Raw genomic sequence first — 27,231 nt, forward strand, 5'->3', positions numbered from 1 at the left:
TATTTGGCACAGTAAAAGGTATTTAATTTTTAAAAATTTAGGTTTTACCAAGGTGGCCAACTAGATGGAGCTGAAGTGCTACTTCCACAGGAAAAGACAATGATTTCACCTACACCAACATAATTTGAACAGATTATTTGCAGAGAAAATGCCAAGTATGGATACAGAAAAGATGCAGTTGCTGAGGCTGAAGAGGGAGGGAGCTGGGAACTCCTCATGGGATGCCTGAATGTTATAACTGGTTCCCAGCCCTGAACAGCACCTGAGGAAGCGGTGCGTGAGAGGACTGGAGGACTGCCCACTCTCACCACAAACGTCTGGGATCCTAATACAGGGGCCCCACACCCCTAGGATGTGTGAGCTGGCAAGGGGGATCTCTCAGAGATTAGATGGAGCAGAGCACAGGTTAGCTCCAGCAGAACCCAGTCATGAAAGCCCACCAGCCAGGGCTGCCTGTCTGCCTCTGAGAAAGTCTAGCCCCAGGTAACCCCTGGGAGAAAGCAGGGCCTGCTTCCCCATGGGCCTGGGGCACATCTGTTCTGCAGGCTGACTGAGCACCAGACCCTCCCAGAGCCCCTGCCTGGCTGCCTGGAAGGAGCAGTTACACAGTGCAACCTCCACTACCCAGCCTAGATGCTTTGCTCCACCTGAGTGCGTTCCAGCTGGGAGCCATTGCAAACCTGGAACCCAACCCTGAGCATCCGAAGGAGGGAGCTGAGAACAGGTCCTGGCGCCCCAAGGATGTGGCTCAGGAGTGCCAAGGAGGTGGAATCTGTGCTTTGCACTTGAATGGAGGAGGATCCCACACTCTCTCGGAAGACTGAGAGGGCTGAGTTGCACAGATTCGAAGGCTGATGTGGGACCTAGCTGTGTCGGCCTCCACAGGGCTGGTCTGGTAAGGGTGCGGCCTATCTCCCTACCTGGCCTCTCCCTAAGGGAGCCCCATGGCCTGAAAGACTTAGCAACAACAATGACAATAACAAAAATCTTAGGCAGAGTGCCAGCAATCAGAGGTGACTTCCCAAGGCCCACGAGCAGACCTGGTGAGGGGATCACAGCTCTTGCCTTGCACCACAGAACAGATAAAAAAACGTGAAGATACACAAAGGAACTGCATGACCAAAGCCTGTTTACTGTCCATTGCCTTCAGGCGCCATCTGCTGGATCACATCCCTAACCACACCACCAAAAATTATTATTCTCCCTCACGGAGAAACTAAGAGCAAGAATTCAACAGATCCTATTCAGCAAGAGATCCTATCTCAGCAAGAGATCCTATTCAGAGCCTTAGCCCTCTGAAAACTTCCAGAAACTAAGCCAATTTGGTATATTCACTTTATACCAAAATTAAAGGAATACCGCCACTTCTAGATGATAAAGAATTAGTACATGAACTCTGGCAATTCAAAAAGCCAGAATATCCCCTTACCTCCAAATGACCTTACTATCTCCCCAGAAATGATTGTTAACTAGCCTAAATTGTCTGAAATGACCATACATTGAATTCATAATCTGAATGGCAAGGAAGCTCATCTAGATTGAGAGAACATTGAAACTCAATCCAAAGAAGCCAAGGAATACAGTAAAATGATTCAAGAGCTAAAGGATGAAATCCCCATTTTAAGAAGGACCCAAAGTAAACTTCTGGAGCTGAAAAATTCACTATGAGAATTTCATAATATAATTGAAAGTATTGCCAGCAAAACAGATCCAGTTGAGGAAAGAATCTCAGAGCTCAAAGACTGGGTCTTTGAATCAACTCAGTCAGACAAAAATAAAGCAAAAAGAATTAAGGAAAATGAACAAAACCTCCAAGACATATGGATTATGTAATAGACCAAATCTAGAACTCATCAGCATTCCTGAGAGAAGGAGAGAGAATAAGCAACTTTGAAAAATATACTTTAGGAGATAGTCCATGAAAACTTTCCTAATCTCACCAAAGAGGTTGACATGCAAATTCAAGAAATACAGAGAATCCCAGCCAGATACTGTACAAGATGACAATCCCCAAGACACACAGTTATCAGATTCACTAAAATCAATGCAAAAGAAATCATCTTAAAGTCAGCCAGAGATAAGCAGTAGGTCACCTACAGAAGGGACAGCATCAGGCTAGCAGTAGACCTCTCGGTAGAAACCTTACAAGCCAGAAGAGACTGAGGACCTATTTTCAGTGTCGGTAAAGAAAAGAAATTCTAACCAAGAATTTCGTATCCTGACAAACTAAGCTTCATAACTGAAGAGAAATAAAATCCTCTCTGACAAGCAAATGCCAAGGTAATATATTTAAACTAGACCAGCCTTACAAGAGATCCTTAAGGGAGTGCTAAACATGGATTTGAAAGAATGACACCAGTTACCACAAAAGCACACTTAAACACATAGCCCACAGGCACTGTAAACCAACTGCACAATAAAGTTTAAATAGCAATCAGCTAACAAAACAATGATAGGTTCAAAATCACACATACAAATACTAACCTTGAATGTAAATGTGCTAAACATCCCACTGAAAAGACACAGAGTGGCAGGTTGAATTAAAAGTCAAAATCCAACCATCTCTTGTCTTCAAGAGACCCATCTTACAGGTAATGACACCCACAGGCTCAAATTAAAAGGGCAGAGTAACATCTACCATGCAAACAGAAAACAAATACAAAGAGCAGGAGTTGTTATTCTTATATCACATAAAACAGACTTTAAACCAATAAAAATTAAGAAAGAGAATGAAGGGCATTGTATAATGATAAAAGGTACAAACCAACAAGAAGCCTTACCTAGTCTAAATATGTATGCACCCAACATTGGAGCATCCAGATTCATAAGAAACTTCTTCTTGGCCTACAAAAAGGCCTAGACAATCACACAATAATAGTGGGAGACTTCAACACCCACATTGAAAGTGTTAGATCATCAAGCAAAAAGCAAGCAAAGAAACTCCGGACTTAAACTCAAAACTTGACCAATTAGACCTAATAGACATCTATAGAATACTTCACCCAAAAACCACAGAGTATACATTCTTCTCATCTGCACATGGAATATTCTAAGATCAACCATAGACTCCGTCATAAAGCAAACCTCAATAAACCAAAAAAATGAAATTGTACAAAGTGTACTCTTGGACAACAGTGCAATAAAAAGAAAATCAGTACTAAAAAGATCTCTCAAAATGACACAAATATCTGGAAATTAAACAACTTACTCCTGAAAAATTCTTGGGTGAACATCAAAATCAAAGCAGAAATAAGAAGTTCTTTAAAATAAACGAAAATAGGGACACAACTTACCAAAATCACTGGGATCCACCCAAAAAGTTTACAGCCTTAAATGCCTTCATCAAGAAGTCAGAAAGGTCTCAAATTAACAATCCAACTTTGCACCTAAAGGAACTAGCAAAACAAGAACAAACCAATTCCAAAGCCAGCACCAGAAAATAAGTAGGTGAAATTAGAGAACTTTATGAAATTGGGATGCAAAAATCCACACAAAAGGTCAATGAAACCAAGAGTTCATTCTTCAGATGAATAATTAAGACTGATAGACCCCTAACTAGATTAACAAAAAAAAAGAGAAGATCCAAGTAAGCACAATCAGAAACGACAACATAGAATAAAATCACACACTGTCTTTCGTATAGCATTTGCGGTCTGGACAAGGTATTAATGAGTGTAGGAGTCTTAACATTTCAGACCTGGGCTTCAGCTTTTCTTCACCCACAAAGCATGCTTCTCTTTTACTATTATCAGTTATTAAAAAATTCAGTTTGGTTCTGGTTAGCTTGTATTCAAACCATAGTCCTGGGATATGGAAACCAAAGTTATTCTTTGTCAATCTTTATTATGTATCAGGCATTGTTCTGGAAAAATGAAATCACCTGGAAAATGGAAAAAACTGGAAAAATGAAATCACCATTATTGTTTAAATGGAGAAGATACAGGAGAAATATTAAGGGGTGGCAATTATAGAGAAGCTTGGGTTTGGCCCCGAAAATAATTGAGATGCCTATTAGACATTTACATAGAGATGTAAAGCAGGCAGCTGAATATACTAATTAATATGGTGAATCTGCTAATCTATAATCAAGGAGCTAGTTTCTGTTTTTCTCACTGCAGAACTTAAAGAAAAACAATGAAAGTTTTCTACTCCTCTCATTTAAATCAGATCAATCTGCCTTTGAAAGTAATCTGATCTAGTCCAAGATAAACCCAAAGCATCTAAAAAAAGAAATCCCAGCATAAACCTAATATAAAGATTGAAGGTGTTGGGAAGATCAGGATTAAACATGGAATCTTCCTACTTTCAGTCCCACACCTGAAGACAGAAGAAAAAAAAAAAAAGAATGAGCGTGAGAGTTCTAAGAAAAGGAACCAAGAAAAAGACTAGGGAGAGAGACAGGAGATGAGGAAAAGAGAACTATTTAATTCAGTACAAGTGCCAGAGCTAGAGACTGGGAAAGAGAAGAAGGGGTTTAAAAGGGAAGAAAAGAGTCATAGTCACTTTCTAATGCCTTTTACCCACTAAAGTTCCCTACTACATTAAAAGTGAAAAGAAATCAAGGCTTTCATTCATGAAATTAAGAATAATGGCTTCTTCCAGTTTCTTTCAATCTATTTATTATCTCAAAGTTTGCTATTAGAGGCTAGTCCCTAATATTTAATACTGATTTTTCATGTATTATAAATATAAATAAATAGCTTCAACAAATCTGATACAGGAGACCCAGAGACTCTTCTCTTATTTTATTATGAAATGAAGGGGAGGGGCATCTTCATTTATTTCTCAGAACAGAAATGACTAAAATATTTCCTTTTTTGAGATTATCATCATTAGTCTTTGAAAAAATGATCCATCCACTGAGAGTCACTGGGGACAGTATCCTGATTAACACTGTAATTCACTTGTTAACCCTGGACATACATAGAAAATTAACACTCCCTGTTCAAAGTATCATAGTGAATCTGAGAGTCTTCACTAGAGAACTTATTAAAAGTTTGATGCTTAGAGACTGGGAATTGGGAAACTTCTGTAATTGTAAATATGTATTCGTAATTTACATGCAATACTCAGCAGACATTATTAGGGAATCAGTAGGGATTTCTTAGGAAGGGCAACATTGCTGTCATCAAATGAGAACACTGTTTAAGTAATACTGAGGAGACCCAAGAGTCAATCTTGGCATGAAGGAAAGAGGATTTCTTCTCTACTCGGGCACTAAGCCAAGCTGACTGCACATTCACACACTCTCATCTGCTATCAAGCTCATTAGAGCAAGATGCTAGCGATAATGGCTGTTCTCTGAAATTTCTTATAACTCTACTCTGTTCATTCTAATTCTTAGCACTTATTCTTTTCCCCCCACAATATCTAGCTCTGTGCTCTATTGCACATCTTACTGGAGATCCCTTAGATGTGGTAGGGGATCTAACCAAATCTCCAAAGGAGTGGTCTTATTTTCCTTATCTGAATCCAAAGCTGATCACAGATTACATTAATTGAAACTTGTATCAAGAGTTCATTAGTACGTCTAATTACACCCTCCATGCCCTAATCTCCCTGAACTTATTACATACAAGAAATGGACAGGGCAGAAGTAGCCTCAATTATCAATTACGGCAAAAGAGAGTGCTGAAGTACATAAACTCTAGGCTTAGACTCCTGGGTTTTGAAGTCTGGCTCTACCACTTACTAACCATATAACCTTGACTAAATCGGAAACTCTCTCTGCCTCTTTCTTCGTTTGTAAGTGGGGAGGGGGTGAGAATAATACCATTAGCTGTAGAACTCTGTTATGAAGATGTACAAGGGTGACCATTGTGAAATATGTAGGGCAGAGTCTGGCAAATAGAGCCCAGTAAATGCTAGTCAGAACACTCTAATGTTCTTGACAACACTGAAGCCTTCTTGAAAGCACACACTTATTCCAGGTCAGAGAAGAGGCTAATGACAAATGGACTTGTGGAATCTTTCATTATATATAGGTATTGAACACTCTGGTGCATAAGCAGGTTCTTTTATGACTTTCTAGAATTTTGGAGCACTTTTTAAATTTCAGCTTTTATTTTAGATACAGGGGGCACATGTGCAGGTTTGTTACCTGGGGATATTGTATGATGCTGAGGTTTGGGAAATGAATCTTGTCACCTAGGTAGTGAGCATAGCACCTGATAGGTTAGTTTTTCAATCCATACTCCTCTTCTTCCCTCCCCACTAACAATTTTATCATATAAATGTTACTAAATGTGTCCAATACTTTTTTGCATATTTTCTTTTAATTTATTAAGGGGGAAAAGTATAGTAATACATTTTCAAACACCAAAGCAGCATTGGAAGAAACCTTGTTGGTAATATTACAGTTTTTGTATAATGCAAGATTCAGTCTGCTGATTTTTAAGTATTTTAATGTGTATGTTCATAAATGAGACTTTCCTGTAAATTTTCTCTCTCATAACCAGGTTGTGGAAACCTCATAAAATTTTGGAGGAGTCTATTCTGTTTTTGCATTTCTGTTTTCTACCAGTTTTAGTTTTACGATCTATGGGGAAAAGGTTGTAGACTTCTAAATGGCATCATGTTCCTCCGTTTAGAGACTTGCACTAGTAATTAAGTCAGCTTGTTTTCCCCTGGCAGAGAGAGAATCATAGAGTTTACACCTTTTAGAAGCTGGTATTGACAGTCGTTTGAGAGGTTCTATTGACAGTACCAAAGACAAGGCTGCAAACCCCTCATAGATATAATATATTCCTCTAGAGATGACCATTCTCCTTTTGTCAGTGATCTACTCTTACTGGAATGTGTCTTTGGCATTACCCATTATAAAACAGGCATTTGGGGTATTAGAATTATTTGATTGCTTTTAGTGGTGAAAGCTGGCTCCACCAAAGTACACTAACAGACTAGTCATTTACTCCTGAAGGAACTGTATCTAGCTTCAGTAGACTTATGAATCCAAAATCACACTAGATGAAAAGGTACAGCTCAGATGTAGAGCATTTGATCGCAAAATCACACTAGTCAGTGCTGAGGGCTGGGGGGCACTGGGAGTCAGCATGAACCTTTTGCCAAAGACTCTAGTCTGCATATATAGGGATACTTTCCTTACAAAGTCATTTTGCTTTAGGATCATACGGCCATTATGGCACTGCTTAAGAGAAAGCCCTCTCTGAGGCTCTCAAAACAAGTTTTTGTTCTGTACTCAATTTAAGTATAGATTTATGTTTGCTCCCTTTATGTATCTGAACTAATAAGAACTTCATATGTACTAATATATCCATATACTAATGCAAAAATCCAAATAGTCACACAAAGCATATGGCCTCTTTGTTATCAGTAAGGTTGCTAATAGTAGAATTTGAAATGTATCTCATGATCTCAGCCCTTAACTAATTGAGCTGGATTTTATATTTGAACTGGATTGATAGATGATTTTCAGTTACTCAATTCATGTATCAGGTTTGAAGTCTAGTACTATTTTTATGCCAAAGCTAGACAAAGACATCACAGGAAAGAAAAACTACAGACCAATATTTACATTGGACATAATCACAAAAATCTTTAACAAAATACTAGCAAATTAAATCCATGTTAATGGATTTAAATTAAATCCAAATTAAACCCACTGCAATTATATAAGATATATAAAACTAGTAAGTTAATTTAATGTCACAATACTGTGTAAACAAAAATCAACTATTTCTACATATTAGCAACAGAAAATGAAATTAAAAATAGAACACCATTCATAACAGCATATAAAAGTAGAAAACATAGTACATTTAATAACAGATGTGCAAAATCTGGTACACTTAAAAAATACAAAAATTGCTTAGGAAAATCAAGTAATATCAAAATAAAAATGTTGAAAGACTTAATATTGTTGGGATGGCAAGTCTTGTGAAATTGATCTGTAGATTCAATGCATCCTAGTCAAATACCCAACGGGCTTTTTACAGAAGTAGAAAAACTGATTCTAAAATTTATATACCATTTGATTTTAAGACTTACTGTACAGCTACAATAATCATTGCTACTTCAATAAGTAAAAACACCCATGTATTTTAATGGAATAGGATAGCTTCCTGCAATAAATATACATTCATATTGTCAATTGATTTTTTACAAAGGCACCATGGTAATTCAATAGAGAAAGGATATACATTCCAATAAATAGTACTGGGATAACTGAGTATTCAGCTGGAAAAAAACCTAGCCTTGAAATTTTACTCACTTTGTGACCAAAAATGCATTCAAAATGGATAATGTTACCCTCATCTGATCACTATACATTGTATATATCAAAATATCACTATTTACTCCATAAATATGAACAATTACCACGTGTCAAGTAAAAAAAAAATAAAATATGGATGATGAATTCAAAAAACATAGGAGCCCAAATCTTAAAACTTTTAGAAGACAATATAGTAGAATATCTTTGTGATGTTATTAAGAAAATATTTTAAATAGGACATAAAAACATAAAAGAGAAAAAATGTTAAGTTGGGTTAAACTGGACTTCATCAAAACTAAAAATTTTGTTGAAAGATTACCTTAAACATTAAAAAATATAAAAAGTAAAGTCACAGATTACAAAATATATGTCTGACAATGAGCTTGTAACCCGAATATATAGAAAATTTTTATAACTCAATACCAGAAGGGCAAATAAACGAAAACACATGGGCAAAAGAGTTGAACAGACACTTCATAAAAGAAGATATAGGAGAAACCAAAAGGCACTTGAAAAGATCCTCAACCCCTTGCTCATTAGGATTATGAAAAATTAGAGCCACCATTAGATATCACTATACACCCACCAGAATAGCTAAAATTAAGGTCCGATAATAACAAGTGCTGATACTAATGTGGAGAAACTGGAATCTTCATATAATTCTAAAAATGCAAAACTAGGACAGCCACTTTGTAAAACAAGAAGCCACTTAAAATGTATACTAAATATACATTTACCACACAAACCAACAATCCCACTTCTTGGTGTGTTACCAAGAGAAATGAAAGATTATTTCCACACAAAAACTTACATCTGTATGCAGATAGTAGTTTAATTCACAATAGCCCCAAATTGAAAACAACCGAAATATCCTTTCACTGGTACACGGATAAGCAAATTGTAGCATGCCACACATACAGTGGAATATTACTGTGGTAGTCAGAATCCAGTCAGGGCAGAGGAACCACTCAGTAATTTTAATAGGGAATTTTTGCTAAAAAAAATCCCCAACTGCTATCAGGAGGTTAGCCTTTAAGAGGGGATAAAAGAGAATGCTAAAAATACCCTAGGGCTGAGGGACAGTTCCTAAGGGAGGAACAAACTTGGAAAGGATCTTCCTCAAAGCTGTGAATCAGGTGTATCTGGAGAGTGTATTTCTGCTACCTACTGGATGATAAAGAAATTTGTCGGATTGTGCAGGTCAGAGCTTGTCAGCAACCTTTGATTGAGGCTGGTGTGGCAGGAATTGCAGGCTGAGACCAGGAATGACAGGAACCTTTCTTCCAGGGAGCTGGTGGACCAGAGAACCATACCTTGTGAGAAGGACATCACAGGCAAGGTTGACAACAAAAGTTACTGGATGGGAGTGTAACTGCATGTCCGTCATACATGTCACTGGAAAGTGTGCAATGGGAGCAAAAGGAGTAGCTCATCACATCCAGTAAGAGAAGTCCTTTTCTCCTAAAGTATATTTAAAGTGTATTTTACCGGTAAAACTTAATATTTTGCCAGCTGAGAAAGGAATGTTGACAGGGTTCAGCTCTAGTATCATAAAGCAAAGAAATTAAGGGAGAATTTGAAACTGAGAAACTTAGTCTATCACTTTGGCTATTCAGCTTCCATGTGCACCTTACTGTGTGCATTTGGACAACTGTACAGCAATAAAGCAACTCTATATCTCTGCCTGACAAGATAGGAGAAGAGGTACCATCCCAAAAGTCATTGTATTTGTTGCCAGCTTTATTAATTACTCTTAAAATTCAGTCATGGTCCCATTGAATATTCTTTTGCCTAAAGACTAAATGGAAAAGTTTTCTTCCAACAATTTCTATGTAAAAGATTAATGAGAAAAACAGAGAAGAAAATGGTTAGCATATACCAATAAACACATGAGTATAACACTGATATTGTTTGGCTATGTCCCCACCTAAATCTCATCTTGAATTCCCATGTGTTGTGGGAGGAACCCGATGGGAGGTAATTGAGACATGGGGGCAAGTCTTTCCCATGCTGTTCTCATGATAGTAAATAAGTCTCATGAGATCTGATGGTTTTAAAGAGAGGCATTCCCCTGCACAAGCTCTCTCATTTTTTGCCTGCCGCCATCTATGTAAGATGTGACTTTCTCCTCCTTGCCTTTTGCCATGATTGTGAGGCTTCCCCAGCCACATGGAACTGTAAGTCCAATTAAACCTCTTTCTTTTGTAAATTGCTCATTCTGGGGTATGTCTTTATCAGCGTTTATCAATGAACTAATACAACACATAGAAAGAAAGTGGGTAAAGACACTAGTCTTCATTTCTGTAATTGGTCATGAGGCTAAAGTCGATATCTGTGACCTTTTCCTTTCACTTACACATTCTAAGTCTCCCTTGCCATCAAACAAAACCTCACCTAGTTGGAATTCTTTTCCTGGTGGAGTGCTGTAAACCTTAATTTCCAAGGGGTCTGAGTCCTTAATAGCCATTCATTTATTTGGTGGTTGTAATATTCCATTAAAATTTACTATAAGGAAGGAAATGCTATGAGCAGCCCCAGAGAATCCCATGTGTTTCAAAGTAGCTATCTCTGTCTCCATTGTAGAGTAGCAATCCAATTTTCTCTACTAAACAGTATCAACTACTCAAGTCAGTATAATAGCCCTTTAATTAACTTGTTGGTTCAGTAGCATGAAGAACCCAAAATGGTCGGGCAACAGTCTCAATTTCTAGTTCAATGGAAGCATTGTTTCATCCCTGATGGAAGCATTTCCATCTTAGAGACCAAGACCTCCAAAATACCAGAGCTTAGTTGCCAGAGCAAAATTCCAAAATTCTGTGTGTAGGTTATTTGGGAAAATAGTGAGAGGACCTGCCCATTTGTGGTTCTATCCAATTATTTCTGGACTCATGTATTCTGGCTATGGGGAGATTGCACTATATAACAGAATTTAATTAAAAGAATATAATCAATCATGTAAGACAAAATTTCATACTTTGAGGGTGTTGTCTCCAATTTATTATGTAACCGAGTCTTCAGAAAGAATTGAATCTTTCATGTAGGCCCGTTGCTTCCAGGTAATGGAGTAAGATAAGTTAATTTTATGGTCATGAGCCCATTGCTATACTTCCTTTGAATTGCTTAATCATAAGAGGCTGTGGAGAAGAGGGAATGCTTATACGCTGTTGGTGGGAATACATTAGTTCAGCCACTGTAGAAAGCAATTTGGAGATTTCTCAAAGAACTTAAAACAGAACCTACCATTTGACCAGTAATCCCATAGATGGGGTTCTTTCTCCAAAAGAAAAAAAAAAAAAAAGTTCTACCAAAAAGACATATGCACTCATATGTTCATCACAGCACTATTCACAATAGCGAAGGCATAGAATCAACCTAGGTACCCACCAACGATGGCTTGATAAAGAAAATATGGTACATATATACCATGGAATACAACACAGCCGTAAAGAAGAAAATCATGTATTTGCAGTAATGTGGATGTAACTGGAGGCCTCAGCATCGGACAGTAATTGCCTTTGCTTTTGGTGTCATAGCCAAGAAATCATTGCCAAGACCAATGCCATGAAGCTTTTCCCCTGTGTTTTCTTCCAGGAATTTTACAGTTTCTGGTCTTACATCTAAGTCTTTAATTCATTTTGAGTTGATTTTTGTAGATGGTTTAAGATAAGGGTTCAATTTCTTTTCTTTCTTTATTTTATTTTTATTTCTTTTTGAACAAAGCATCCCTGTGTCACCCAGGATGGTGTGCAGTGGTGCAATCATGGCTCACTGCAACCTCCACCTCCCGAGCTCAAGCGATCCTCCCACCTCAGCCCCTTGAGTAGCTGGAAGTAATTTCCTTCTATCCTGAGTTTGTTGAGAGTTTTTACCCTGAAAAAATGCTTAATTTTGTCGCATGGTTTTTCTGCATCTATTGACATGATCACGTGATTTTTCTTCTTTGTTCTATCAATATGGCTTATCACATTAATTGATTTTTGTATGTTGAACCATCCTTGCATCCCAGGGATAAATGTCACTTGGTCACGGTGTATGGTCCTTTAAATATGTTATTGAATTCGGTTTGCTAGTGTATGGTTGAGGAGTTTTACATCAATGTTTATCAGCAATATTGGCCTGCAACTTTTCTTTCTTGTATTGTTTCTGTCTGGATTTGGTATTAGAGTAATACTGGCCTGACATGAGTTTAGAAGTGTTTCCTTCTCTCTGATTTTTGGAAAAGATTGAGAAGGACTGGCATTAGTTATTCTTTAAACAGTTGGTAGAATTCATCAGTGACACCATCTGGTCCTGGGTTTTTTGTTGTTGCTGTTGTTAAAAGATTTTTGATTACTGATTCAATTTCTTTATTTGTTATAGGTCTGTACAGACTTTTCATTTCTTCATGACTCACTCTTGGTAAGTTGTATGTTTGTAGAAACTTATCCATTCCTTCTAAGTTATCCAATTTATATATGTGAAATTGTTCATAGTAGTCTCATGATCTTTTTGTATTTCTGTGGCATCAGTTTTAAAGTCTCCTCTTTCATGTACATTTTATTTGTCTTCATGCTCCCTTTTTCTTCTTTTAGTAAGTCTAGCTAAAGTTTTCTCAGTTGGGTTGTCTTTTCAGAAAACCAAAACTTAGTGCCTCAAGCAGCCCCCAGAGAAATCAGAAAATTGAACATGCCGTATAGTTCTTATCTTACTTCCCCAGGGAGAAGTGGGGAGCTGGAGGATTCTCCCTAATCATAGTGCTGTGCCAGGGGCAGGGATTATGGCAAGAGGCTGTCTTGAACTTTCCTACTGGCTTCAACGTGGCAGTTTTATGCTTGCCTGGGCTACAGAAACCTCTCAACTAGTCTCTGGATTTCTTACAAAGGAAGTTGGTCTGTGTATTGCTGTTGAATCCGTGTGTCCATGAGGAGGGTCTAGGGCTTCCTATTGTGCCCTCTTGTTGACATCCCATCAGGCTGTGATTTCAGTTAAGAGGCAAAGACCTGTATATGCCATTTTATTTCTGTAAGCACTCTAGTGCACTGAGAATCTATCCCACACCACAGTCCTTGAAGTCATTATTGGCCAAATGAACTAGCCAGTTGGATTTCCAAGGCACATGCTTCAATTGCTACTACAGGTGTTAGCTTGATTAACTGTGATATTGCTATGCTATGAATTAGCATCAGTCATTATCAGCCTGGTGTGGTGACTCATGCCTATAGTCCCAGCACTTTGGGAAGCTGAGGCAGGAAGATCACCTGAGGTCAGGAGTTCAAGAGCAGCCTAGACAACATGGTAAAACCCCATCTCTACTAAAAATCCAAGAATTATCTGGGTGTGGTGGTGCATGCCTGTGATCTTGGCTACTTGGGAGGCTGAGGCAGGAGAGTCACTTGAATCCAGGAGGTGGAGGCTGCAGTGAGCCAGGATTGTGCCAGTGCACTCCAGCCTGGGCAACAGATTGAGACCCTATCTCAAAACAACAACAACAACAACAACAAACCAGCCATTATTAAAGATCTCAGTCTCAGCACAGGGCTCAAGCCCAAGGGCCAAATCTGTTCCATGATCCCATATTGAGAAGTCTATCATCTTGGGCAGCTCCCAACACCAAATCCGAATCAGTAAATTTTCAGTTAGAAAACAGAGGAGAAGTCAGGAGGTAGGAGGAAATTAAAAGACAAGGCTAAATAATAGCCTGAGGTTGAGAAAACGTACCCAAAGAAGAGACAAACTTAGAAGCAAAACTTCCTTCCCACCGTTGAGATCCAGACCTTGTTGGAGAGAGCAAGATCTGCAGATTACTGTATGGCGAAGTTTGCTGGGTCCTCTTGTGCCAGAGCTCATCTGAAGTCAGCTAGCTGAGGCAAGCAAAGGCGACGCCGTGGGCCAGGATTGTCAATTGGTGAGCCTATAACGGAGGTGATTTTAGCAACAAAATTTGTTGGAGGGTGAGAGTCACTGAGGATTCCTGATGCATGCCATGGGTAGCCACAGGTAGTTCGGTTACTGCAGCAAAAAGAGAGAAAGTGAAAGAAAACTAGAAAACACTCATTGTCCTGCAGTGTCTCTCCAGCGCCCTCTACTGACAAAGTTTATCATGGTGACAGCCAAAGAAGGAGATGTGTTCCCTGGAGCCAGCTCCAGCAAATATGGTTGGTAAAGGATAGTCGTACTCGGCAAGGAAAAGCAACAAGTTACTGATACATTCCACAATATGGATGAATTTTGAAGGAGTAGGCTAAATAAAAGTAGCCAGACGCAAGAGACTATAAACCGTATGTTTCCATTTTTATAAAATTCTAGAAAAGACAAACCTATAGTGACAGACAGGATTAATGGATGCCTGGAAGCAGATTAGGGGCAGAGATTGACTGCGAAGAAACATTTGAGAACTTTTTGAGATTATTAAAATGTCCTAAAGTTTGGCTATGGTAGTGGCACAACTGCACACAGTTTCTAAAACTTGCCAAATTGTACTTTTAAGATGGATGAATTTACTATACATAAATTATATCTCGGTAAAGCCTCAAAAATAATTCCTAGTGCTTTTTAGTCTTCCCTAAGCTGCCTTATTTCTTTAAACTCTTTGGACTCATTAATTTCATTCTTAAAAATTTGCCATGACTGTTAATATTTTCATCTGTCAGATTTGTTTACCAGCCCGTGTGCTTTCTAATCAGGATTAACTCCAAGGCATCTACGTGCCTCAACAGGGCCATTTTTTTTTTTTTTTTTTTTGCATAAAGAATTTTAGAAATCAGACTCACTGATTAAATTCAGACTGCAATTGCAATTTTTTATCCTCTGAGAATATACCCACAGCACTATCCTTCTGTAATCAGATGGCCTTTCAATGCTTTCCAGTGCAAAATGTTTGCACTGGATATTGTTGTTGATATTGACTGGCCTTTCCATGTATATAAAACAAATCTTCTGGTTACTCATTGAGGGCCTGAAGTGATAATTTACCAGTACATATGCAACACACCTAGACACTAGCATGGCTTTGTTGACTGTAAGAGTTCTAAATAAGAGAAAGGTCTCAATTATTTATCGGCCAGGCAAGACAATAACTGATGCCTAGGTGGAAAGTTTAGGAAAAGTGTTACCATCAGTCAATTAAGATAAGGTCCAACTGATTACTCTTAGTTAACCAAATTTAGTCAGGGGACTTATTCTCTAGTTTATGCCTAGGCCAGATACAAAGTAGATTCCTAATGTCTCCTAGCATTAGTGATTGTCCTATGAAAATAATTTTAAAAAATGAATAAATGAGGAAGACAAAGGCTATATATTCATAGCTTGCTATAGCAAGAGAGTCAGCCACCATCACTTGTGTCTTGCCAGAGACTCAAATGCAGACAGAGGAGTGGAGAAAAAGGAAGATTTCATGTGTGCCTTGATTTGAGGCTGCTGCCATGGGGAAGATGTAGCCATGCTAACTGGATTGGGACAGCCTATGCAATGTGACTGATGAGGGGTGCATATTTGGTATTCTCCGGATCATCCTAAATTGGAAGTGAAAACAAAAATTAGAAAGCTGACATTTATTAATCAAGTCCTGATCATTTCCAGCTGATCTTTACAAAAGTTATTGTGTAGCTTCCTGAATTGTTACCAAAAATAGCAATCTGGTTTCCTGCCAGTCTGACTTACGGCTGGGTGACTTCCTAGGCTGTTTATTGTAGACAAAGGGTTGGTTTCCTAGAAGGGTTACTGTAGGTTCAGAATCCAGAGTTCTATTTAACAACAACAAAAAAATAATATATTATAGTGCTTAAGAGCACAGACTCTGGACTCTGGAATAAAACCCACTGGGTTCAAATACAGTTTTTTTTCACTTACTGGGTAAGGAACCTGAGGTAGTTTCTCAACATCTCTGTACATTTGATTCCTCATCTACAAAACTCAAATATAACCTACTGTACAGGACTATTATAAAGGTTAAATGAGTTAGTAAACTTAATTTCTTACAAGAGTGCCTAGAGAAATGCAACTGTTTGATAAATGCCAACTATCATTATGCCCTACTCATTTAATGATTTTACAAATTTAATTTAACTAAACGATAAAATGTTAAGAAGCCCAGGAGGGACTTCATAATGACTGACTGGAGGCACCACTCAGCAGCCTCCTTCAAAATGAAGAACTAGAATAGTGAGTAGATAATTACATTTCAAATAGTATATCTAAGAGATAATGCTGGAATTCAGTAGAGAAGTAACAGGAGGAAACACATGAGGTACCAAAGGAGAGGGAAGCAAACCAGACAGCTTTGTCTGGAGAGGCCATATATGACAAGCCCACAGCTAACATCATACTGAATGGGAAAAAGCTGAAAGCCTTTCCCCTAAGAATTGCAACAAGATAAGGATGCTCATTTTCAGCACTCCTATTTAACATAATACTAAGCCCCGCACATGAACCCAGGAACTTAAAATAAAAACTAAAATTAAAAATTTTTGAAAACCCGTAATACTAAAAGTCCTAGCCAGAACAATAAGACAAGAGAAGGAGATAAAAGGCATCCATATTGTAAAGACGATGTAAAATTGGCCTTCTTTGCAGATGACAGGATCTCATATTTAGAAAACCCTGAAGACTTCACCAAAAAGCACTTAGATCTGATCAACGAGTTTGGTAAAGTCGTAGGATACAAACTCAACAGACAAAAATTAGTAGCATTCCTATACACCAATAACAAACTAACTGAAAAAGAAATCAAGAGGGGGAATATTATAAACAATAGCTACAAGAAACACAAAATACCTAAGAATAAATTTAACCAAGGAGGCAAAAGATCTCTACAAAGAAAACTACAAAATACCGATGAAAGAAATTAAAGAGGACACAAATAAATGAAAAGACACCTCATGCTCATGGATTAAAAAAACTAATATTGTTAAAATTACCATACTACTAAAGCAATCCACAGCTTAATTGCAATTCCTATCAAAATACCAATGACATTTTTCATAAAAATAGAAAAAACAATTCTAAAATTTGTATGGAACCAAAAGAGAGCCCAAATAGCCAAAGCAATCCTGAGAGGAAAAAAAAATAATGTGAAAGCTAGAGGCATCACATTACCAGACTTCAAAATATATTACAAGGCTATCACAACCGAAAAGCATGGTATTGGTATAAAAAAACAGATGTACAGAAGAATGGAACTGATTAGAGAACCAGAATTAAACTCATGTATTTAGAGCCAATTGATTTTCAATAAAGGTGCCAAGAACATACATTTGGAAAAGGGCACCCTCTTCAATAAACGGTCCTGGGAAAACTGAATATCCATATTCAGAGGAATAAAACTAGACCCCTGTCTCTCCTCATATACAAAAGTCAACTCAAGATGGATTAAAAACTTAAAGACAACACATAGAAGAAAGCAAAGGAAAAACACTCCAGGACATAGGTCTGCACTAAGATTTTATGGCCAAAACCCCAAAAGCACAGGCAGCAAAACCAAAAATAGACAAATGGGTCACATCTAAGTAAAAAGCTTCTGCATAGCAAAGGAATCAATCAACAAAGTGAAGAGATAACTTGTTGAATGGGAGAATATATTTGCAAGCTATGTATCCAACAAAGAAATAATATCCAGAATATTCAAGAAACTCAAGCAACCCTACAAAAAAATGCCATTAAAAAGTGGGCGAAGAATTTGAATACATCCCCAAAAGAAGATGTACAAATGGCCAACAGGTATATTAAAAAATGCTCAACATCACTAATCATCAAGGAAATTCAAATCAAAACCACAGTGAGATATAATCTTATCCCAGCTAGAATCGCCATTATCAAAAAGACAAAAATAACAGATACTGGCAAAAATGTAGAGAAAAGGGAAGTCTTATACACTGTTAGTGGGAATGTAAATTAGAACTGTTTTCCATAATGGAGAACTGTATGGAGGTTTCTCAAAAAACTAAAAATAGAATTACCATACAATCCAGGAATCCCACTACTGGGTATTTTTCCAAAGGAAAGAAAATCAGTATATCAGAGGGATATCTGTGACCTCATTTGTATTGCAGCCCTATTAACAATAGCTGTGGAATCAACCTAAGTGTCCATTAATGGCTGAATGGTTAAATAGAATGTGGTATATTTATACAATGGAATACTTTTTGGTCATAAAAGGCGAAGAAATTCTGTTCTTTGCAGTAACGCGGCTGCAACTGGAGCTCATTATGTTGAGTAACATAAACCAGACACAGAAAAAGAAATATTGCATGTGCTTATTCATATGTGGGAGCTAAGAAAACATTGATATTATAAAGGTAGAGAGTATGATAGTTACCAGGGTCTGGAAAGAAATTGGGAAGTGCAGGGGATGAAGAGAGGTTGATTAAAGGGTACTAACATATAGTCAGATAGAATGAATAAGTTCTAATGTTCAATAGTAGAACAGGGTGGCTATAGTTGACAACAATGTATCACATATTTCGAAATAGCTAGAAATGAGGACTTGAAGTGCTCTTAACACATTGAAATAAATGCTCAGGGTGATGGATATCCTAAAAATCTTGACTTGATCATTAAGTATTTTTTATGCATGTAAGAAAATATCACATGTATCCCATGACTATGAAAAAATATTATGTATCAATTACAATTTTTTAAGTTAAAAAGTTTATTACTCATGTTATTTAGTTAAAAGTGAAAATTAAAGCAATTTATCATTAGAGAAATGCTTATTCTTCCTTAGTAAAAATACCTACACTGGACTAAAAAATAGTGGAAATAATGCAGAAAAGCAATGTGGCAACAAAGTAAAATGTGTTTATTTATCATGAAAAAACTTTCATGATGAATCAATGAATAGAACAAGTAGAGGTATCACTTCATTTGAAAATAACTATTTTCATCATTGATAGACAAGGTATTACAGCAAAGAAACTGACACCAGGAGTGCATGAAATGCATGTCACTGATGTGATTAGTTTTTTAAAATAAATACGATATTTAAAATACTAGAAACTTTATGATATCTTACAATGAGTGACCACATGCCACATGGAGGTTCACTGGGAATCATGTCAATACTTAAAAGAATTGCTGAATTTAAGATGAATTATTTATTTTTCTTCTAATAAAAGATAGGTTTTCCAAATTTGCTAATCATTCTCTGATGATAAGTAGCTATTCAACAAATATTTTTAAATGATTAAAACCTTTATTTTGTCCTTTGATGTCAGTATGATATTTAACTAAGTGAACTGTAACTACTATCAATATGAAATCGTGCAACACAGAAAAAATCTTGAAAACATGTTTAGGGTGTTTCTATATATCCTCATATAATACTCTGGGCAAAAATTATCTGATAACATATTAAAAACTCTCATGTTTGCTTATTTTTAAAAAAATTTGGAAACAGAATGTTTCCACCTTCATAAAAATATTCCACATATTTTAAGAGAAATTTGAACTTGTTTTTCAAATGTAAAAATTCAGAACTTTTTAATTTGCTTACAAAACAACTGATTGACATCAGAGAATATGGTAATTTACTGGCTAAATATCAGGCAAGCCTTTAATAAATTAGTGTCTAGTATTTAAAACAAAGTGCCATAATTTTGTAAAAGTACCCAAGGTTGTACTTTTATTTTAAGGAATTTGTGCGTGTGAGGAAAGGAAGAAAAGAGGATCTAAGAGAAAACATGGAGAAAGAACAGCCCGAGATGTAGCAATAAATAAGTATTAAATCACAGAAGCCTGAGAAGCAAATATGCTTCAGAGTGTGGTCAATGGTGCCAAATCATAAAATTAATTAGTTAAGATAATAATTTTAAAAAATGCTTTAGGTGTGGTAATTAGGAGTTGAGTAGTGATTTTAGTGAGAGAGTGGCGATGAGAACCTCCAGCTCCTTCCTGTCATGAGCCCAGACTCTGGCTACTCTGGTTCACTCTCCATTCACTAAATATGCTTTGTGCTTTCAAGTTTCCATGCTTTTACTTTTAATCATGCCACTCCTTCAACCTGTAATTCTTTGCTACACATTCTTCTTGCCTATTGAAATTTAATTTGTCCTTCAAGAATCATGAGAAATGTCATTTTGTATAATGTCTTCCCTTAGTTCTCTAAGTCCTTCTTTTTTTTTTTTTTTTTTTTTTTTTTTTTTTGAGACGGAGTCTCGCTCTGTCGCCCAGGCTGGAGTGCAGTGGTGCAATCTCGGCTCACTGCAAGCTCCGCCTCCCGGGTTCACGCCATTCTCCTGCCTCAGCCTCCCGAGTAGCTGGGACTACAGGCGCCCGCCACTGCGCCCGGCTAATTTTTTGTATTTTTAGTAGAGATGGGGTTTCACCGTGGTCTCGATCTCCTGACCTCGTGATCCGCCCACCTCGGCCTCCCAAAGTGCTGGGATTACAGGCGTGAGCCACCGCGCCCGACCTCTAAGTCCTTCTTTGTGTTCTCATATACCTTGCTTGTAGTTCAGTTTGTAATACTTAACTCAGCCTGAGTTTCTGTATTATATCATTGTATAAGTGATTTTACCCTCTAGATTGGGAGCTCTCCAAGGGCAGGATTATTTCTTATTTATCTATTCAGGTTCCTGCCCTAACTCACTCCTACCACATACCCCTCCTTGCCCAATGTCTTACTCCATGACTTCTCTATTGTAGTCACTCTATAATGTTGAAGTTAATTTAATTGAAATTTCTGCAAGCTATTCAATAAGCATTCACCGACGGCCTACATTTTCTGGAACTATGAGGGATTTGCAGTGTGGAAAACCAAAAAGAAAATCAATCTATCTGAGAATAAACAAAACTTGCACATGAAGAACAGCTGAATGAACACAGGAGTGAAGTACAATTGAGAGCTCTTTGCATCACACAAACAGTCATTATCTTGCAGATCAGAAAGTTGAGGATGTCTTCATAATGAGAATCAGATCTCATAAAAATTGAGTAAGATTTGGATAGAAGAATAAATCAAAGAGGGCATTTCATGTGAAGAGTAGATTCTGAGTAAATATTCTGAGGTCAAGGTTAAACTCTAACACATCAAGGAATAGATAAGTTATAGGCGTGTCTCTGGAGATGGATTCTTAAAGGTGAATAGTAGAAAATAGTCTTAAGTGATATAAGCCCTCTGTATGGAGCCCTTGGAGTACCAAGATAAAGGACAAAACTTGGTCTGAAGACTAATGAGAAGCCAAAAATATTTCTAATGCATAAGAGCATATCTACACGCTAGAGAAAAGATGGGGATAGGAGACCAATTAACAAGTAAGTTATCTTATGATGATGGCATTGATTATGGTAATAGTTTTGTGGGTGTATACTTATGTCCCAATTTATCAAGTTGTATACATTATATGTGTATAGCTTTTTGCACATAAATCATACCTCAATTAAGTTTTTTAAAGTTACCTTATGACAAATAAGTGAAACTGAAGAACATAATGTCAGACTTACTTCAGAGGATGAATATACAAGATTTGACCAGATTAATTTGGGGAGCAAAAGAAAGGAATACAACCCTGGGTGATGCTGCCACATTTTTGCCTCTTGTCCACAAATACAAATCTCTCTTCAAATCTCTGTTTAACTTCCACCTCAACTGATCAATGTAAATCTTTTTCTCTCCATCATAGTTTTCAGGTAATCAAGGGGTGTGTGTGTGTCTGTGTGTGTGTGTGTGTGTGTCTGTGTGTAAGAGAAAGAGAGAGATTCCAAGTATGTGAAAAATCAAGATGAACCTTAAGCTGTTTTTAGTGATAGCAATTTTGATTTAACTTCCGAATCTCAAAATGCATCCATCTTTACATGCTGTTTGATTTACTGGTGCTGGGGGAACCATGCTCATCAGATTAGAGTCTCTGCAGAAACACTCTGATGCCAATGCCGAGGAAGTCCCTTTAGAATAGAAAACTTTAACTTTGCCTGAGACTTGCATAACTATTGTCACTGACCTATTGGTAGGGAGTGTCCTAGATTTTTATAATTTATTCCCTAATGATTTAAAAACCAATGTTTTTATTCTTAATTTCCCTACAAAGAAAAAACATCAGGAGACCAGTCAGCTACTATAAAATGTTTCTCAGTGAACTCAAAATATGAGGACTTAATTTTATTTACTAATTTATGTATATTATAGTATCAAAATGCAGAATATAAATTTTCTAATATACTTCAGTATTTTTATTGTTTTTAAATTTTATCCACTTAATAATTCTCTTTGTCTCTAAAGTGAAGCCATTATAGAAAGCCATAAGGAGACACAGTAAGTGGATAAGTCTGACCTATTCTTTGTTCAAAAGTACCATAATTTTATCAGCAAATACACAGATAAGGCTGATGATGACCTTGTACAGTAATTCTGGGATCTATAGGCAAATTAATTTTTGATTTAGTTCAAAAATTATATTTTACATTGGTGAAGAGAAAATGAGATTTTACTCATTATATTCTGAAATATGATCTATATAAAATAATTATTGATAATAAATCCATTTTTCCACAGTCCACCTGATAAATATTTTCAGTTGATTTTCCATTAGGTGTTACTAAAATAATGATAAAGAGCAGCATTTTACACTTTTACAAAGTTTTTTTAAAAATATAATTCTGAAGGATTTTTTAAAAGAGGTATAGACCTAAAATATAAAGGACATTTTATTGTATTCATTTGATTACAAGTCTCTAGTGATAAAACTCCAGAAAACCTCATCATATTATGTGAGTGAATAGAAAAACAAAAGTAAGAAACAGAGAAAACCTAACCAAAATGTTTTCAAAGCAATGCACTGGCCGGGCGAGGTGACTCATGCCTGTAATTCCAGCACTTTGGGAGGCCGAGGCGGGCGGATCGCCTGAGGTCAGGAGTTCGAGACCAGCCTGACCAACATGGTGAAACCCCGTCTCTACTAAAAATACAAAATTAGCCAGGCATGGTGGCTCATGCCTGTAATCCCAGCTACTTGGGAGGCTGAGGCAGGAGAAGTGCTTGAAACTCTGTCTCAAAAAAACAAAAATGTGCTTTGAATTAACTATTGTAGGCTCTTCTCCAAAATTGTCTGTTGGGAGTATGCTAAGGCTACAGACTTTTAGAAACTTCTAAAAGAAAAGAAAGTTAATTTTATTATTCTTTAAAACTCAAATTGTTTCTGTACCTGAAATATTTTAATGTATAGTTGCCAAACTATGAGAACTATATAATAAATTTAGTTGATCATTAAACTCAAATAAATATATAGCCAGTAAAGAGTAGATAATGAGTTTGTAAATTTAAATAAATTTAAAACTTAAGTAAATAAATGGAGAACCTCCATGGAACTCACTGAAAATGAAGACATTACTTTCTATGAGAGATGTCTGAGTGAATACAAAATAGATATTTACCATGAAGAATATTCACATTATGAGTGGAGATTTTGCCACCAAATCTTACAATGTTGGACATGCATGTAAAACTCTTAAAACTAGAGACAGAAAGTATTAGGATAAGTGAGCAATTAAGAGTAATAACTCTTTGGGAAATTTGTCATACCAAGATTGGAATAGTATCTAGAATATGTTGAAATGAACATAAAAATGATATCCAATACAATGATTAAGAACACTCATAGATGTTTCATATTCTTATCCTTTCTAAAAGGATGAGTAGATATCTCATAAAATATGCAATTGGTGACCTTATCTGGAAAGCGTTACTAAGCTAGCAAAAGCATTCTTCAAATCACTGTGTTTCTGTGCAGTTTTTAAAATGTAGACATTTAAAATGCCTAAAGAGTAATTCATTTTAAGCGTCACATTGATCTAATAGGATACGATTTAAAACTTGGTTACTTTTACCTGGAGGAAAAGATACCATAAGAAAATGTCTTAATTTTGGAAATGGAAAATTATATGTACTGATCACAAATTTTACATCGGCATAGGATAATTCATGCAGATAAAGCTTTCCTGCCCTAGGAATTCACACAGATATTTTCAGACAAGCCCTGGGTACACAATCCGTGATACATTTTTTCTCACTTGATTTGGCCCACAGTGAGTGTGCTAGTGTTTAGGAGATGGCACAGGATGATTTGAAGAAGACTTTCTTCCCTTTTGTATACAGGGAAATTAGAGGGTGAGAATTAGAAACATTCTGCTTTGGAATCTCACATTTCTTTACAATTTATGTCTCAGCAGAGAAGCCAGGAATGGCTAAGGAAAATCACTCCTTAGCAGCTGAATTTATCCTCACAGGATTTACAAATTATCCAGAGCTGAAGACGCTTCTGTTTGTGGTGTTCTCTGCCATCTATCTGGTCACCATGGTGGGGAATCTTGGTCTGGTGGCATTAATTTACGTAGAGCGTCGTCTTCACACACCAATGTACATCTTTCTGGGCAACCTGGCTCTGATGGATTCCTGCTGTTCCTGTGCTATTACCCCCAAGATGTTAGAGAATTTCTTTTCTGAGGACAGAATCATTTCCCTGTATGAATGTATGGCACAATTTTATTTTCTCTGTCTTGCTGAAACCACAGACTGCTTTCTTCTGGCGGCAATGGCCTGTGACCGCTATGTGGCCATATGCCACCCACTGCAGTACCACACCATGATGTCCAAGACACTCTGCATTCAGATGACCACAGGGGCCTTCATAGCTGGAAACCTGCATTCCATGATTCATGGAGGGCTTCTACTAAGGTTAACTTTCTGCAGGTCTAATAAAATTGACCACATTTTTTGTGATATTCTTCCACTGTATAGACTCTCCTGTACTGATCCTTCTATCAATGAACTAGTGATATATATCTTTTCAATACCAATTCAAATATTTACCATTACTACTGTCTTGATCTCTTATCTCTGCATCCTTTTGACTATTTTCAAAATGAAATCCAAGGAGGGAAGAGGTAAAGCATTTTCTACCTGTGCATCCCACTTTCTCTCTGTCTCAATATTTTACATTTGTCTTCTCATGTATATTCGACCATTTGAAGAAGGAGATAAAGATATACCAGTGGCAATATTTTATACAATAGTGATCCCATTACTAAACCCTTTTATTTATAGTCTGAGAAATAAGGAGGTGATAAATGTTCTTAAAAAAATTATGAGGAATTATAACATTCTTAAACCAACTTGCTCTATAGCAAATTGATTTTTAATTTATTAAAATGCTTTCATAAATAGGGAACATAGAAAAATTAATATGTGATTTTACACAAAATGTAAGCTTCTAAATCATTAGGCTATGTTTGTTTAAAAAATATATCAATGGAATTTCAAAATTGTTTGACAAATCTTTATCCAAATTCCACAACCAGAATGAATCGGGGAAACTCACTGGTAACTGTTATTACTACCTTTCATGACTCTCATGGAATTGTCAGAGAGTATTATCCTAAACCTCAATTAATCAACATAGCATGAAAGTTAAATGTTTAAATGTGTAGAAGAGTCTTCTTTGATTAATGTTTCCTAGTTAATGGAAGACATTATATCCAATCCTATGTAGAGCATTTGAAACATTTAAAATTTCCTGGCAGAAAAGTGAAATGATAGTTTTCTTTCAGAAAACTGACCTGACAGACACATATGGATTACTTTAGAGTGGAAAAGACGAGAAGCAAACTAACTGCAGTAATTTATATTTAAGGTAATAAAGTTTTATTTAGATAAGATTCCAAGAATGAAAAAAATAAAATGAAAAGGAACACACACACACATACACAGACATATACAGACACAGACACAGACACACACATACACACATGCAAAGAGGCTCACCCACAAAATATTCTTTTTTGCAGAATAATTAATAGTGACTTATAACAAATTGGACAGAGTATATTAAGGTCTACTTTAGCCAGAAGCATAATTAAGGTCCTTTTCATTCTTGAAGGCATCAACCATGTTATTTGCTATGTATTATAGAACTGCAGTTTACATATTAAACACTCATTAAACATTTTAAAACACATTAATAATGACATTGTTTTATTTTTGAGTAATTGTAAGCTGTACCAATATTTTATGTGTTTATTGACCATTTTTACTTTTATGAACTGTCATTTTTGCTTTGTTTTGTTTCTTATTTATATCATTGTTTACAGAGAAAAGACATCACAGCTATTTGTGGCAAATGATTCCTCTGTGGGTTGATAGTCTTGGTATTTGTTTCTGATATTTATAAACATTTTAATTTAATATACTCATATTTACTTATTTTTTCTATGATCTCTTTCGTGCATTTCATCCAGAATTTCTTTTTTAATCCAGTCTACTATTAACCAATATTTCTTTTTCTCCTTTTCTTATTTATCTTCTTCTCCTTCTCCTTATTTTCCTCCTCCTTCCTTTTTTGATATTTTAAAATTTTGCAACTTGACTCTTGATTCTTCCTGGAATTTATTTAGTATATGGCATATTAAAGATATAACTTTATTTGGCTGTTTCTCTAAAAAATATTTATAAACTAATTTAATTCAAATAAACACTCAGGAGAACTTCTTTGGGAACCTGGCAAAATGAATTTAAAATCTTTTCATATTCTAGATTTTTCTAGAAAATAAAAAAATAGACCTTATATGTTATATATTAAAATATATGATAAAATTCCAATAATGATAACAGTTTGGTTTTAAATCAAGAATCAATAAACAAACCAACAGAACAAACCAGATTGTTCAAAAGTAAACTCTCATATAAAATAAGAAGGGCATCACAAATAACAAGGAAATAAAGGATTGTTCAGTAGCCCTGGGTCAACTGGGTAACTATCTCTTCCATTCGTGTTAAAATGTAGATGTATATTTATAGACAAAATGTGTATTTCCTTCATTTTTCATAGTTTGATTTTTAATATACAGCACCCAACTGGGATTTATTTTATAATGTTATAAGGTGAGAATTAAAATTTGATTTATGGCTAACCAGTAGTCCCAGAAGCATTTATTGACAAACTCTTCTCTAACTGATTTCTTATGCCTCCTTTTTGTACATTTATGCTCATACATTCTCATGTACATGCATACACAGAGAGGTCTATTTCTAGCCT

The 27,231-nt window shown here is 36.3% G+C and overlaps 2 protein-coding genes across 3 annotated transcripts in view; both read left to right on the forward strand.

The window, feature by feature from the left end:
• LOC109026182 (olfactory receptor 5H14-like) overlaps nucleotides 1-27,231 on the forward strand; it is a 229,512-nt gene that overhangs the window by 93,926 nt on the left and 108,355 nt on the right. Inside the window, exons 1-2 of one of the 2 annotated variants that reach the window (XM_063703946.1) lie at nucleotides 8,901-9,674; nucleotides 12,593-12,631. In XM_063703946.1, coding sequence (XP_063560016.1) covers nucleotides 9,499-9,674; nucleotides 12,593-12,631 — 215 coding nt within the window. In that variant the 5' untranslated portion in view covers nucleotides 8,901-9,498. Of the gene's footprint in view, nucleotides 1-8,900; nucleotides 9,675-12,592; nucleotides 12,632-27,231 lie in introns of those variants that run through there. The other variant, XM_063703947.1, reaches the window with a different exon arrangement.
• Nucleotides 24,379-25,949, forward strand: OR5K4 (olfactory receptor family 5 subfamily K member 4). Its single transcript, XM_019023258.3, has one exon. It carries the CDS (start codon nucleotides 24,382-24,384, stop codon nucleotides 25,330-25,332), a length of 951 nt encoding a protein of 316 aa, XP_018878803.2. The 5' UTR covers nucleotides 24,379-24,381; the 3' UTR covers nucleotides 25,333-25,949.

This window comes from Gorilla gorilla, chromosome 2 (genome assembly GCF_029281585.2).
Source record: "Gorilla gorilla gorilla isolate KB3781 chromosome 2, NHGRI_mGorGor1-v2.1_pri, whole genome shotgun sequence".
NCBI lineage: Eukaryota > Metazoa > Chordata > Mammalia > Primates > Hominidae > Gorilla > Gorilla gorilla.

Bases quoted from the DNA above. Each gene is read 5' to 3' on its own strand.
- OR5K4 (XM_019023258.3), top strand. From the start codon at position 24,382: ATGGCTAAGGAAAATCACTCCTTAGCAGCTGAATTTATCCTCACAGGA.